Source organism: Falco punctatus (genome assembly GCF_963210335.1).
Source record: "Falco punctatus genome assembly, chromosome: 10".
NCBI classification, from domain to species: domain Eukaryota; kingdom Metazoa; phylum Chordata; class Aves; order Falconiformes; family Falconidae; genus Falco; species Falco punctatus.
In genome coordinates this window covers 14684914-14700110 of record NC_137590.1, presented here as the reverse complement: position 1 = coordinate 14700110, position 15197 = coordinate 14684914, and the positions used below count along the sequence as shown (strand labels likewise).

At 52.9% G+C, this 15197-nt stretch overlaps 1 protein-coding gene across 7 annotated transcripts in view; it reads left to right on the top strand.

Annotated features, from left to right (window-relative positions):
• The first annotated feature begins 670 nt into the window (after positions 1–670).
• KCNQ2 (potassium voltage-gated channel subfamily Q member 2) overlaps positions 671–15197 on the top strand; it is a 90190-nt gene continuing 75663 nt past the window's right edge. For all 7 annotated transcript variants that reach the window (XR_013930700.1, XR_013930701.1, XM_080404010.1 and 4 more), the window contains exon 1: positions 671–13504. Coding sequence is in view for 5 of the 7 variants with exons in the window: in XM_080404010.1 (XP_080260136.1) it covers positions 13209–13504 (296 nt within the window). In the remaining 2 variants the exon portion in view is untranslated. The remainder of the gene's footprint in view (positions 13505–15197) is intronic.

The following is a 15197-nucleotide window of genomic DNA, read 5'->3' as shown; positions in this document are numbered from 1 at the left end:
GGTGGAATTTTGAAGGAAGGAGGAGAGTTGGACACCCTGATTCAGGATGCCACCCAGCACCCAGCCTTTCCCCAGCTCTCCCCCCTTGACCGATGCAGGTGTCTGGGCTGATTCCCTCAGCCTGAAGCAGACGCTGTTCTTACAGCAGTTTTGATACTGTTCTTGACCTGCTCAATCCTCTAATATCAATTATTAGGGCTTTTATTATAATGTTTTCTATGCAAAACCACCTTAAGTTAACCTCTTAAAGTTAGGCCATTTAAAAAAAGACAGTAGCATACCCCTATCTCCTGGAAGGGCTAGCAGCATCACTTTTGTTCTTTATATTACTGCATCGTTCTGGGAGAAGCAGCCGAGATTGCCTTCTCTCCACACTTCTTTGCCTCACACATAGCAGACCCCTCAGCCCTTTCCAAAGAATACAACAGGAACGTTTCTCCCCAGTTGAAGCCCATGTGCTGGAGCCCAGATGTGACTCGGGGCTCCCAAAAAAACCCAAAATTCCTGGCCTTCACCCAGGATGGTGTCTTGGCTCCCGTTGCAAACTTGCAGCCCGGGGCGAGGTGTGCGCCTCCCCCCCCCTCACCCGGCGGCAGCTGTCCCAGTGCAAAGGGTTGTGGTTGGTGAGTGGTTAGGACTGACCAAAACGCATCATGAGGAGCTTTGAGGGGAAGGAGTGGGAGGTGGGACAGCAAAGCAGGGAGATGGAGGAAGGAGGTGCGAGGGTGCTGCTGCCACCCTGCCACAGTGCTCCAGGGACCGTCCAAGGGGTGTTTCCTTCCCCGAAGGTGGGGTTAGAAGCGTGCTGGGGCATCCTGAGCTTCTCTAGGCTCATGGCTTGGCTTTTAAGAGAAGCAGGTAGCCCAAGCCCTGTTCTCATAGGTCCGTGGCGGCCAAGGGCCAGGAGCAAATGCCTTGTACAGGCTCTGCGAAGGATGGCACCATGCAAGGTCCTTCCCAGGAGAGCTTGAGGCACAAGTATCATTACTGTTCCTGTTGCAGGAGCTCTTAATGATCCTAATTAACATCTGACACTCTGCAGCACTAAGTGCCCCCAGGCAGAGCCTCCAGGAGCTGACACCAAGCCGAATTACAGACAGCTCTGCATGAAGCCACTGCTGCCTGCTCCCCCAACAGCATCCCCATCCCACATCCCGGTCTGACAGCAGATGGACATGTACCTGCTCACTGAGCCATGTTCCCCAAAACCCTGTGCACAGGCTACTGAGGCTTCTCACTCCTCTTAACACCCCCAGCATCTACCAGCTTCATCCATAGAAACTGATTTGATGCCCAAGGTCTTTGCAGTACTTGGGCCCTAAGAAGTGCCGTGTCCTTGGCATGCTATAAATTGGAAGGGGACCTGGGGATCCCTTCAGGCACAGCATAACCGTGGGAGAAGTCTGTTTTCCGACTGATAGTTTAATCTCATCTTCCAGCTCCTCCTGCATTTCCCAGCTCCTAAGGCATGTTGTTCTTGAGCCAGCACAGCAGATTTGTGCCCCTCCCCAGGTATTTCCAAGCAGGGCTTGAAAACATCACCATGTGCATGTTTTCCTCCATCCTTAAAAGCAGCAGGTACAGGAACTCCTGTGGGAACCTCCCTCCCATGCTGTCCAGGAACCTCCAGCTCTCTGGTCCCCAGTGGAAGCCAGCCACTGGCACAGCAGGAATGGGGACAACCTTGGGGGCAGGTGAGGGACAGAGAAGAGCAGGGGCAAAGTCTGCACCTGGTCCTCTGTAGCTATTTTAAAAGCAAAAACAAGTTTGACAAAACCATAGCTACGTTTCCATAGAAATATGCCAAGGGAGCTGTGAAAGATGCTCTAGCAGCAATGCCTAAGTGGTGCGGTAATTAACAGTGTGACTGCAGAAAAGGAAAAATAGAAAAACCCAGAGGATTTGACTCAAACTTGTTCACGGCTCATAGCGGGTCCAAATTTTCAGCCTGATTTCAGTGTGGTTAGTACCCTGGGTAATATGCAGGATCAGAAAGAAGAGACAGGGGTTGAGCAGCAGCAGCATCTCCTGTTTCGGAAGTTTGGGTCAGGCTCTGTAGTCAGAATCAACAATAATACTATAATAATTTAGACCCACTTCAAAGCATGAGATTCAAAAAAGAAAATTAAATAAGCTGAATTTCCATGGATCTCAAATCAAAATCAAATGAAGCCATGACCTGCCTCCACCCAAACCTTGGGTCTGAAGACTCATTGTGGATCCAGGTTTGGGGCTGGATCAATGGGACACTGTGTGCAAACCATTGCCTGACCCCCCAGGGCTTGCAGGCACACCATGGGTGATGCTTCTGTCGGTGCAGGTGACCCATCTTGGGGCTCTACCCAAATTATAAGCAACCCAACTTCACCCTGAACTGGGCCACAGATGGCACGTGGCAAACCTTGCGGTGAACTCAAGTCGACAGCAGAGCCGCCGGTGTGGTGCAAAGGCTGGTGGGCGTTGCGTGGCTCATGGCAGGTGCTCGTGAGATGCATTTTAAAACACTGACTTCTCCTCCAGTCCCCCCCCTGCCACGGCCAGGTGCGCTGAGACCTCGCAAAAGAGAACTCAGAGGTGTTTTTTTTCTAGCAGCTTTTTAGCTTTCGGAGGCATTTTTCATCACCGTTCTCCCTGCAGGCGTCGCACGGATGCTTCCCCTCCGTAGCAGTCTCGGTGATGCCATCTCGTGGAAACAGGCACAAAGTCCTTCTGGAGCAGGTGCCAAGGAGAGGAAATCCAGCCCCCTGGCCACCTCTGCACAGCCTGGCCCTGGCAGGCAGAGCATCCATAGGGAAGCGAAGGGTACAGCCTCGGGAGCTGCAAAGTGCTTATTGTCATTTCTTTGGGGACCAGAGTGTGCAAATGTGATTGTATTACCTGAAATTTAAAGCTGGTGGGGGGAAAACTACTAGAGGTTGTAGGAAAGTCAAAAAGCATCGAGGCTGGCTCTCCTCTGGTGCTGCAGATCAGCTCTTCAAGAGGTTGTTTGAGAAACCAATGGACCTGGAAGAAGAGGGAAGGAGAGGGAGGTGCAGGGGTGCTGGATGTAGACCAGCATCCAGTTTCCAAAAGGGACATCATCTCCATGATGCAAGCACATGGTATATAGCACTGATGCCTCACTGGGGTTTCCTGATGGAGAAGGGAAGACCCCATGAACAAGATCATCCTCCAAGGTGTGAGCAGAGACCTCTGCCCATCCCCAGCCTGGTGCTGGCCGCCCTGGTGGCACCCACCAGAGAAGGAGGAAGAGGAACTTCTCCTTTCCCACCTCTGCCCCACAGGCCTCGTGTCTGGCTGTGTGCTGTTAATAATTTAAAATAAATTTCCTTAATCCACTGGAGTTGATTGGCCAACTCAGCAGGCACTTTGGGCTGCTTTAAAAAATTTATAAGGCTTTTGCAAGACTGCAAGTGGCATCCACGCTGCAGATGCTGAGCTGGGTGAATTTGAGCCGGCTGCTGCCCTTCCGCACTTGGAGGCGAGTTAAAGCATCAGCTGCAACCCCTCGTCTGCCTGGGGATGTCCCTGCAGAAACCCAGCACAGCAGCACGTCACCAGGCAGGCTGCTGGTGCAGAGCATTGCATAGCAGCTTGGACGCACCAGAAAGTCTTTCCAGTTAAAACAGCTCCTTTCCCATTGCTCCCTTCATCTGTCGCCACCCTCCCAGTATGTGTTGCTGAACCTTAACCCCACATGGGCAGTGAGGTCCTGCCTGGCTCATGTTGACTCTGAAGTCTTGATGCCATCTAGAGCATTTCAATAACATCTGAAAACGCACCCCACTATGAAGGAAGACCAAGCGGAGATCTCCTGATCTTCCATCTCATTCCTGCTACCTTGGAGGCTGATGCCACTGACTGCCAGGGAGGCCAAGGTACACTCCAGCCTCCTGAACACCTGCATCACCAGAGGACATTGCCCAAGTAGGTCCTGCCATTGTCTGCTGGAGATGGAGATGCTGAATCAGCTATGGTAGAGGTGGGAATGATGCAGATGCAGCACAAAGTCCATGACTATGTGATCTCAGAAAGTGAGTTCATCACTGACCAACATCTTTGCCTGGGGGCTGTGTCCCAACAGCAGCCACTTGCCTTCTCCATGGGCAGTCTCATGGCACATTTCACCTTGCAAAGCTGAGCTGCCAGTGGGTAGCTCTCCACCCAGCATGGACGTAAATCGTGGCTGCTCTGCTCCCCAGCCCATGTTGCTGGATTTGGCCTCTTTCTTGGAGCAGATTTACATGGTGCTGAGCACTCAGGGTTGGGGGTCCCACACCAGCCTGGGCAGAGCCCAGCCCTGCAGGGCTAAGGAGAGCTGCAGGCAGGAGCTTTGTCCTCCCTGGGCTTTTCTTCCTGAGGACTGGCTTTCTGTACAGCAAGTTGGTAACACAAAACACTTGGAGTAAGCCTCCTCAGGAAACAGATGATGGGCCAGATCAGAAGCGGGGAAAAAAGGCTGATCAGGGCAGAGAAGAACCTCCTGTGCCTGCATAGATCTCCTCTCTCCATCCTGCTTCCATCATGCCCCCTTCACAAAGTGCATCAGCCACCCTTGGTGGGCAGCCATCCTGCCCCAGATAGGTACAGGTTCAGGGAGAGGGGTAGCAAGCTAGGCCCTCCCCCAGCATTTTGTAACAAGTCAAGGACCAAACGTGGGAAGTTTCCTTTAACCACCTCCCTCTGCATCCCCCCATTTGAGACCCACGTTTTCGGTCTGAGCCTGAGGTGCATTCGCAGCAGCCGCGGGAGCATAAAGCAGCAGCTCTGGGCAGGGCGATGCAGCATGCCCCTTGCTCCTTTTGGCCTGTCCCTCCATTCCTGTGCAAAGATATTGCTAATCTGAAGCAGAAACCCGAGCTGTAACACAGCCCAGAGCCCAGCTCCTGGCCAGGCACCCAGCCCTGCCCATCTGCCTCCCAGTGCCCGGGTATCATTTAGCCACGGGTCAGACGTTTTACGTAGAGGTACTGCAGCATACTCAAATAATTCAATTCAGCTCTCTCCACAAACACTCCTCTGCTGCCTGCAAATTTAGGATGGCCTGATTTTCCCTAGCCTAAATGATTTCTAATCACCCCTTGTCTGGCACTATTTTCATGCCTTATACCTGCTAAATGCATTTTGCAATCCTGGCCAGCCGCAGCGAGCGCCTGCCCGCTGAGCACTTAGGAGTGATGAGTCTGGAAGCAGCCAGCCTTTGGGATGGGGCTGCAAGAAGGGGAAAAAGGGGAGACTGATCCCCAAATATTATCTCTGCAGGGAGATGATGGGTGTGACAGCAGTTACTTAGCAAAGGCTGTGGGTTTCCGAGCCTGTGTTTTGGTGTGGAGCGGGAATACAGGGGGATTGTTGCCTGTGCCAGCCACTGCTCCCACATCAGCGTGATGGGAAGATCCTCTCCCAGGACAGCCAGTTCCAAGGGCACAGCATGGATTTCTCCCCCTGGCACTGACCTGAAGGACCGCGGTGACGAACGAGGGCAACCGGTGCCAGGTGGGAGGCAGCTGTGATTAATGGAGCTGCACCAGTGCCTTGGATGCTCTGAGCAATTCCCATTAGAGCAATTGCTGGGAGGGAAGTGTGCCGCTGCTGGTCAATATGTTTTGGTGCCTCGGGACATCTCCGGCCACAGATCTCCACGGGGACCATGGGAAATGTGCTGGAGAGGGGGGACAGGGAGGGGTGGCTAAGGCAGACCGCCTCTTCAGGTGGCGGTGAAGTCCCTCCTGCAGGGTGGCCTGGGCAGCTGAGCCGTTGCCAGCTGACAGCTCGCTGTCAGGCCACAACACGGCTCATTTTTAAAACCACCCTCCCCTGCTCTTCCCACTGCCTGCACACACAAGTGAGTACATGGAGATTCTGAATGAGACGTTTTGTGGGCACAGCCAGAGCGTCCGGATGCCCAGAAGACAGGAACATCCTTTGGACGAGTGTGAGCAAGGCAAAGTTGAAAGAACAAAACAGGAGCTGCATGAAAATAAGGCTGGAGATGAGGAAATGTAATCCTGCAGACACAGCAATAGCTTCCCCCCCTCGGGGGGAACCTGCCCCCCCAGCTCCGTCCTTTCTGCCTGGTCAAACACCCAGGCACCAGGGTGTTCAGCAGAGGCTCGCTGCTTCTGCGGCACTTCCCGCATGGGATCCAAGAGGAACCCACAAAGAAACAGTTTCATGAGCAGCAGAACCAGGGGGTCCTGTTTCCCATGGATTTGCATTTTGAAAAAGTCACAGGTGGGTTCTCTGATACCCAATACAGTTGTGTGCATACATCACCGTCTCACTTAAGGGGGAAATTTCAGGGTTTCTGTCCTCCCTCTGATCACCTATTTTCACTTGTAGCAATCTGAAATGTCGTGCCCCCCCCCCCCCCCCCTTAATGAACTAAGATAAAAATTGCCCTAAGTTCCATAGTTATTAAAGGAGGGAAGAGAGGCAGGTGCACATACACCAGCCTTCCTTAGGACCTCAGGTTAAACATAAATAAATCATAAACCCTTGTCCCTTCATGTTCTCTTGATTTCCCAGGTGTCCAAGCTGAAAGACTGAAGCAAGCCTGCAGCAAAAGCTCATGGTGCAGAGGAACTGGGAGTTTGGTTACTTCAGGAGTTTTCCTTTACATATGATGCATTGTGTGCTGTGGCAGAGAGGCAGGAGCACAGACATCCAGGTCTGCCTGGCAGATTCCCAATGGAATACTTGCATTTTTTAACATGAAACACGGGTCAAAAGCAACTAAATTAAAAAAACCCTCTATTCTTCCTTCTGATATTCTTGAAAAGAAAAAAAAAAAAGCAGATGGAAAAAAGGGGAACAGTTTTTTACATTCACAAGTTTTTTAAAAAACTCTTCCAATAACAAAAGGGTAAAATTATTAGCTTTAAAGACTCTCAGTATTTTAGTAATTAGGTTTGGTTGTCTTGCTTACCAAACCTGGAGATTTTGACAAGATTTCAGTGAGAAAAAAACCCAAAACCAGGGAAAAAAAAAAAAAGGTTGCAACAAAAAAGGAGGTAAGTTTTTCCTCCATGCAGGTTTAGAGATGTTTCATCTCTAAAGCCACAAGTGCCATTGCTCCCCATGCTGCCCCCCTACTGCTGGCAGGGACCCCCCAGGTGGTGCATTGCACCCCACACCCCTGCTCCTCCCTAAGGCTAACCCACCCCAACGTCCCTGCCACCAGGCAGGACAGGCTCAGCTCCTCCAACCCCCCTGTGATCCAGCACTGCTCCCCAAGTGATGTATCACCAACAGAGCAGGAATCCCCCCACTCCTCCTGCAGCAGCAACCCCTGCCCTACCCTCCACACCCCCTTTTATCTCCACAGCAGCCTACCAAAGCGGCACCCAGCTCTGGGAGGTCTCTTCCTCCTAACCCAGGACACCTAGGACCATTTGGAGCCTATTTATTTCAGTTGGTTCCCCGCCCCCTCCCCAGAATAAGGCACAGAGTAATCCAGTGTGCTCCTGCACCGCTCATCTCCCAGATAAAATCTCTCAGATAAGATGTGTCAGAATTATTAGCTATTTTGGTATGGGCTTTTTCTTTTTGATGACAACCTCCAGTCCCTAAATATTCCTGCAGGTTTCAATTCAGCTTTGAAGTTGGTGGGAGGCAGGTGCTTGAATGGGAACAAAGCATATAATGGGCTTTGTGGGACTGGGTCCCAGCCAGGATCCAGTTAAGCTTCTAGGGGGTTCTTTACTGGGAGCAGAGTCAGTCCTCTGCTCTGAGACCTAAAGCTCCTCAGACCTGACCAGGCTGGAAGAGCTCCTGTGTGAAACCAGGTTAGTTTTATTGCTACAAAGCTGTTATGTCGTAAAGGGCAAAGCACTGGTTTGGAGGAACTGGAAAGGGGCTGCTGATGGGAAGTCTTCTAAGTCAACTCATACCTCTGAAAGGAGCTTGTGGTGGCCCTAGGGGGGCGGGGGGGGGGATGTCCTGGAGCATCCTTGTCTTGGGGAAGGAGGTCTAGGAGCACAGAGGTGACAGTAGCTTAAGTCAGGTGGCTTTGGTCCTTGCGGGTACAGGGAGAAGGCAGAAAACCAAGGAGGTTAGGAGGAGGAACACAAGTGCTGGGAGACACGAGGGATGACTAAGAAAGCTAAATTTACAGAGTCTGGGGAAAGGAAGGCTCAGGGGCAGCATGGTCACAGGCTAAAAATACCTTCAAGGTAACAATGTAAATGAAGAAAGGGAATTGCGCGTGGTCTCAGAGGAGGCTAGGGCAAGAACCAGAGCTGGAGGTTGATGAAGGAAGCGTGTAGAGATGGGGAAGGGGACCTGGCTGGTGGGGGAATTGCCAGGGGAAGGATCTGTGGGGGGTTGTGGTGGGAAGAAGCAGGGTGGCTGCAAGGTGCCAGGAAAATTGGGTAGGTGCTGGTCCCTATGTGACTGAGGGGCTTATTTTCAGCTTTATGGGTGCCCTGAGTGTAACCCAGTTAAACTTGACAGAATTTGCCCTGACTTTGGTTCTTTCTCCTTGGCTCTCCTTCCACATATCCAGTCATGTAGTTGTTCCTTCCTAACTGGTTTTCTCAGTCAGACCGCCACAGTGCACACAAATATTTAGACCTCAGCAATTTTAGTCATTCTTAGAAAGGGGAAACATAAACTTTTAGTGGAGAAGGGAGTGAGTGTGTCTACCTTCCAGTTTAATTCAGTGTTGCTTGGGGAGATTTCTGTTCATGCAGTCAGATGCTTCCAGCTGCAGCTCAAGCTGATCACATACAGCATGGTTTGTCCTGGATTTTGCTGGAACAGCCTTCAAAGAGGTAGGTGCTGTCTAAGAACAGGAGAGAAAGGAGGATGGTGGCACAGAAATTTTGCATCCAATAAATATGTAACACAAAATAAGTAGCTCTGTCAACACCAGGATGAAGGAGGCATGGCTTCTCATCAGTACATTGTTTTGCAAGTTCTATGAAAGGAAGGCTGGTCCTCTCCTGGGCACCTTCTCTGACGTCTAATAAAGATGAGATTACACTTCAGGATTCCTTTTGGGAGGGGGAAGGAGGAGTCATTAGGAATCCTCTGTGTCTCTCTAGGCTTCTAGTTTTCATGAAAAATGACACAAACTTAATTAGTTTTGAGGCTGATGACTATCAGATTTGATTGAAACTGGACAATCATCTGGTGCATCTTCATGTTAGGCTGGTAAAAAAAAAAGTTAAAAAACATCAGCGGTGATACTGTGGTTGAAACTGAGTGCCAAGAAAGGCCTTTGCTCTTTGCCCAGTTTGGAGCCCTCTGGCTCTTGAGGTGGTCCTTAGTCCTTCTGCTCCGGTGTCTTTGTCTCTGGTCTTGGTTGATGAGTGCCCACCAAGTCATAGAGAGCTCCAGGAGGGAGATTTTCAGACTGGTGAGGTAACGCTGCAGCACCTGCTGTTAACCCCATGTCCTTAGCAGCTCCTGATCTATAATGTGAGTTTAGTTTGTTCCTTGATCCTGTAAACAGGGCATGGGTCTTCAACCTAATCTGAGCTTATTCAGCGAATTTGTCTCTTGCCAAAGCCTCATTTTCTTGCAACTCAAATGACAGCAGGCTCCTTTCAGTTTACCATGCACTCATCTAAACAGTTCCTTCTTCACCACCCTACAAGTAAGTTCTCTGCAGCTGTGCCCAAACCTCCCCAATCCCAAATGATGAAGCCTTTGCTGAGCATTGCTTTATGTTATAGCCAGTTGTTCTTACATATCCCCTTGTTACGCTCATCCTTCTACTTTGGAAATCTGCAGGTTTCTCCATTTATGCACAAGAATCTTTCTTACAGCATTTTCCTCTGTAGGCTCAAACCCTAGTGCTGGCGAAACACCACCTTCCAGGTGGAGTTCCTTGTATGAACCAACCTCTACTGGCTCACGGCTTCTGGTTTCAAAATTAAAAATGGTTTGGTGTGGGCTGGAAAGAGTGCCTGTTAATCCAGCAGACAGGTGTCTGATCAATAAACATGGGTTCCTGGGGACCCTTTGCTGCTCGGAGAAGAAGATGGAGTGGTGAGGGGCAGGTGAAGCAGAGGAGGGAGATGGGTGGACACTGGGTGTAGGAAGACCAAGCTGTTGACACCTTTTCTCTGGCAGGTTAGCTTTGCTGGGATGGGGTAGCCTCCTGTACAAGGGGAGATAAATCCATCTGCTTTAGGTTTTGAAAATAGCTCTGGAAGAAAGCTGTGACAAAGCCCAGGCTATGGGTAGCACAGTTCATGTAAACCACCAGCTGGATGGGCATGGAGAAAGGGCTCAGGTTCAGTGTTTCAAACAGAAACATATCCCTGGAGTCATTCTACATATTTCACACCAGTCATTTCTTACTACGTTTCAAAAATTTCCAAGGGACAGAGCATGGACTTTCTGTATCTTAACTTAGCTTGATAGCTTAGACCCTGAAGGTAAGATGAAATCTATCTGCCACGGTATTTGTGTTTTAAAGCCATCAGTAGTGTTGAAAGCAAAGACTGACTCAGTAATTCTGTTTGTTTGTGGAGACATAATGTCCTTGGAGCAGATAAAAGCACCTTCCCAGTACTGCTTTTATATACCTCATTAATTTGCACAGTGTTAGTGGCTGCGCCTTTTCTCCCCCCGCGCCTCCCGCCCCAGCAGAAGTAGCAACACAAGCAACTTCACCTTCGAAATTCCCCGCTGCAGGCTCCGTGGCAGGACATGGCAGCTCGGTCAGTGTTTGTAGCCCAGTTGTTCCCAGGAGCCAGCTGCTCCTCGCAGGGTTGCAGCTTGCTCGGCACTGTGAGAAGGGGGCTGAGGGAGACCCCCTAGGGGGCTGGCACGCGGGCGCGGGGGGAGGGAGTGGGAAGATGTGCTCAAGGTCTTAGCATGATTTGGTACAGGGACCCCAGACCCACTCTTCTGCCACCCAAGACAAAGCCCTCTCCAAGCAGCCATGCTGCTGCTGAACACTCAACTGCAGCTTGCAGTGCCAACCCGTGAAATATCATCTGTAAAGAGGGAATTAGAGATGCCCTAAAAAGCCAAGGTGAAGAGAATGAAGTGTGGGTCTTCATCCACAATTTCAGGCCTTTTCTGCCTCCCAAGGGCTGCTCTGTTCATGGAAGGAGCCCATCCTTGGTGCCACTTGCTCACAAGGCCTTGCTTGTCTTTGAGGTTTTACTTCCAAATGAAGCAACGGCTGCTGCATCCATGCCCTGTCTTTCCTCAGGCCACCCACAGCTAAGGGTGGAAGGACCAAATCCCATCCCCTCTCTTGGCTGCTCCTGTTTTTTGATGGTCTCAAAGATATGCAATACCCAAAGCTGTGCTGCTGCAGTGTGACACCGCAGAAGACCAACTAATTAGGCAAAGAGGAGTGCGATGAATTTAGATTCTTCTTTAGGGCTCACAGACTATTAGTAATCTTGAATTTGTTAATTGAAAATTGCTTCCTCTGTTTGTTGTTGGCCTTTTGGTGGAGGGGGATATTTCCTGCTTTTGGACTGCGTAACTGGATCTATAATAATGCACTTTGTACATTAGTGCCAGGCACATTTGTAATTGGCTACCCTATTAAAGAACACTAATGATCTTACAAGTGTTCACAAATAATGAATAGAATGGCCCCTCATTGAATTGAGTAGTTTATTCACTGACATACTTGCAGATCTGTTTTTCCAGTATTTAACCCAGCTTTAGTCTTCTGCCTGCCTTGCAGTGATGATTTCTCTTTTAGCCATGCGTTGGAGAGAATATGGGTCACGGGAAATGTGCTGTTCATAAAAATGTAGGGCTGGTCCATGTTGGCGCTTCTGTTAACGTACATGGTAGGATCCGGGGAGTAAGTGTTTAGTCTCAAACGCTCCTCTTGTCCATTAGTTGTGATTCTCCTGAGGCAGGAGAGGACCAAAAAGCCAGGAGCTGGGAAATGCACTCTGGAAGGTTATGTTGAGTTTATCATTTAAATATGAATTTTGGGAGAAGCGTGTCAACGCTACAGAGTGGCAGGATTGGTTTTACAACTGCTGCCCCTTGCTACAGAGGGAACTGGAACCCAGCCCTGGGTGGTTCCTGCAGACATGAAACTTTGGGCAACCATTTTGGCTGCTTCCCTACAAAGAACACTGCGGCAAGGTACTTTGCCTTGAAAGCACCTGCTCATCTGAGCTTGCAGTTTTATTTACATGCACCAAGCCTTGTCCTAAAGCCTTGCTCACTTTCAAAGGACATACAGAAGCGGGCACTTCACTGATCGTCCATGACTTGTTGGGTTGCATGGGATAGACAGTTTGGTGCAGTAGGGGTTGGTGGTCCTGGGCTTGATTTTTCTGTGGTTGCAGGTCGTCGTCTTGCACTATCTCAGGCTTCTGCAGGGTATATGGGTCTTCTCCTGAGTCTTGTGGAGGTGTCAGAAGGAAACGTTCTTTGGGGCAGAAGCCAGCCGCGGTGTATGGGGGGAAAATGGTAGCGCTGGACCACAACCAGCCAGGTTTGTTGAAGAGCTGATGTAGGTCAGCACATCTGGAGATGGGCGGCCTGTGCTGAGAGCTCGGTCACTCTGCAGCTTGGTGACCACATGACGGTGGATTTTTGGTGTGTGAAGTGAGCTGAGTTTGGGCTTCCGAGTCTTAGGAAGGGCAGGTTGGACCTTGGAAGTGTGGACAAAGGGGATGGCTTTGCAAGAGGGGGTTTGTGGTGAGGTTAAGCAGGGCTGGTGGCCGAGCAGGCATGTGGTCGTGGGGCACGGGCTCGGGTCCTTCCCGTGGGCAACCTGTGCCCGCTGCCAGTGGGACCTGTGGAAGCTGCGGGGGTGGCATCCCATGGCGGGCTGTCACCCAGCCCTTCGCAGGGGCCTTTGCAGGAGCCCAGTGGCTGGTGGTTTTGCGGGGGACGTGGGAGCCCTGTTCTGGGAGGGGACGCTGGACCCCGGGGAAGATGCCAGCCGTTGGTTTTAGAGGGGGATGCCGGAGGCCGCACGGGGGGGAGGATGGATCCTGGATTTCTGAGGGGAAGGGACTGGTGTGTGTTTCCCTTTGGGGGGGGTGTGCGTGGCACCCCCAGGTTTGGCGGGGGGAGGGTGCGGGCCGGCGGGGCGCGCCAAGGGTTAAGGGGGCGGCGCGGGGCGGCGCTGCCGAGCGGCTGCGGCGGCTGCTGCGGCTTCGGCTGCGCCGGGCGCGGAGCAGCGGCGGGGAGCGCGGGCGGAGCCCCCCGCCGCCCCCGGCCCCTTCCCCCCCTCCCCCCCCTCCCCAGCCCCGACCGCCACCATGGTGCAGAAATCCCGCAACGGAGGCGTCTACCCGGGCCCCGCCGCTGAGAAGAAGCTCAAGGTGGGCTTCGTGGGGCTGGACCCCGGCGCCCCGGACTCCAGCCGGGACGGAGCGCTGCTCATCGCCGGCTCCGAGAGCACCAAGCGGGGCAGCATCCTCAGCAAGCCCCGCTCCGGGGTCTCGGGCAGCGGCAAGCCCCCCAAAAGGAATGCTTTTTACCGCAAGCTGCAGAATTTCCTCTACAATGTGCTGGAGAGACCGAGGGGCTGGGCTTTCATTTACCACGCATACGTGTGAGTAAAAGGGTGGGGGGCGAGCCTGACGGGAGAGACCCCTCACCCTCCTCCACCCCCCACCCCCACCCCCAGCCCCCAAAACGCACGCCGAAGAGGAGGGACGCTCCAGCTGCAGAGCGGGTGCGGGGGGTGGGGGCATGCCGGCTGGCTGGGGGGCCCCGGGGGGATGCTGCCGGGTGCCGGAGGCTGAGCCGTGGTCCTTCCCCCCCCCGCCGGGAGCAGGCGGGCCAGGCCACCGCGGCATCTCTCGCCCTGGCCCAGGCGGGGCACGATGCCCGGGGACGGGGCGGAGGGCGATGCCAGGCGGTGGGGAAGGCAATCCGAGGGGGGTGGGGGTGGGAGGGAGCGGCTGCCCCTGCAGAGCTGGCAGGTGGCCCCCCCGGAGAGGTGCAATGCACCGGCCCCCCCTGCCCGCTCCTGCTTGCGGGGGAAGGGGCTGCTCATGCGGTCGGTGCAGGGGGCTGAGCAGCAGGAGTGGTGGGTAGGGACTGTTCCTCCGTCTTGCTTGAAATCACCATAGCAATGCTGCGAGCAGCGGAACAAAAAGCCCTGCTCAGGCACTGTGTCTCCTTCCCTCCCCCCCCCCCCCCCCCATTCCCCCCTCCCCCCCTCCCCGTGCTGCTTCTCCCCCAGCCCCATCTTTAGCTGTCGTGTGGCTGCGGAGGGTTTGAGGGTGGCTTTGTGACTCTGCCCTGGGTTCTGGAGGGTTTATTTCTTGTCCCCCTGTGGGAAGCTGCTGGCTTGGAGATGTGTCTAGAAAGAAATGCTAATCAGTGTCTGGGGCTTCCTGACCGCACAGCGATGAAGCTGGAGCGGTAAACAAAGGAGCAGTCCCGGGGTGCACGTTGCCCCTCTGCTCCCCCCTTTTTTTAGCCAGAAATGGGCACCTCTGACCCTCCGTTTGGCAGAAGGATGCTCACAGCCGAAGGCATCGTTGCACAGGGAGAGCAGATGACTTCCCGTTATTCCCAGGGTTGCAAAGGGAGGGTCAGGATAAACTGCTGTGTTACTGCAACTCCCTTCCCTCTGGGACTTCCCACAGTCCCACCAGGCTCTTCTGCAGCCCTGGGCTCAGGCTGGGGTGCTCGTTCCCTTGGTGCTGGCAGTTTTTGTTTGTGTGTTTTTCATCGTGGCTAAGGCTTCTATCATCTTTGGCGCCTTTTGTGTTTTTTCTGGGGGGACCTTTTCTGTTGTTCCGTGTGCCCACCCCCCCATCTTTTTGCTGTTACGCTATTCTCAGATAAGGTGTTGGGATACGCTTTGTGGTCCTCAGCCATTTTGTACATTGAGGCCTTCCAGGGAGGTGTTGGCGAGCCCAGGCGGAGAGGGGAGATGCTGGCTGGGTGGCAGGGGAGCTTCGCTGTGCACTGCAGCGAGTTGGGGTCCTTGCAGGGAGCTCATCCCCCCAGGGAAATGGGAGAGGAGAAGAGGGATCTCACCAAGGGGTGCAATGAAGGGTGTGAAGTCCAGTGCTGAGAGTCCTGAGCATCCTCCATGCTCAGGACCATCCTCTGGAACTGGAGGTGGTTTGTGTCGCAAAATCCTCCAGAATCGTGTGGAGGGGCTTAGTGTTCACTTTATGGGCTGGGTCCTTGCCTGTGTGCGTGCCGAGGGCAGGGGGATGTTGTGTGCAATATGCACTGTGTGCTGTTAAATACAGGGGAGACCCCAGCCTGCGGACACGGGGGTG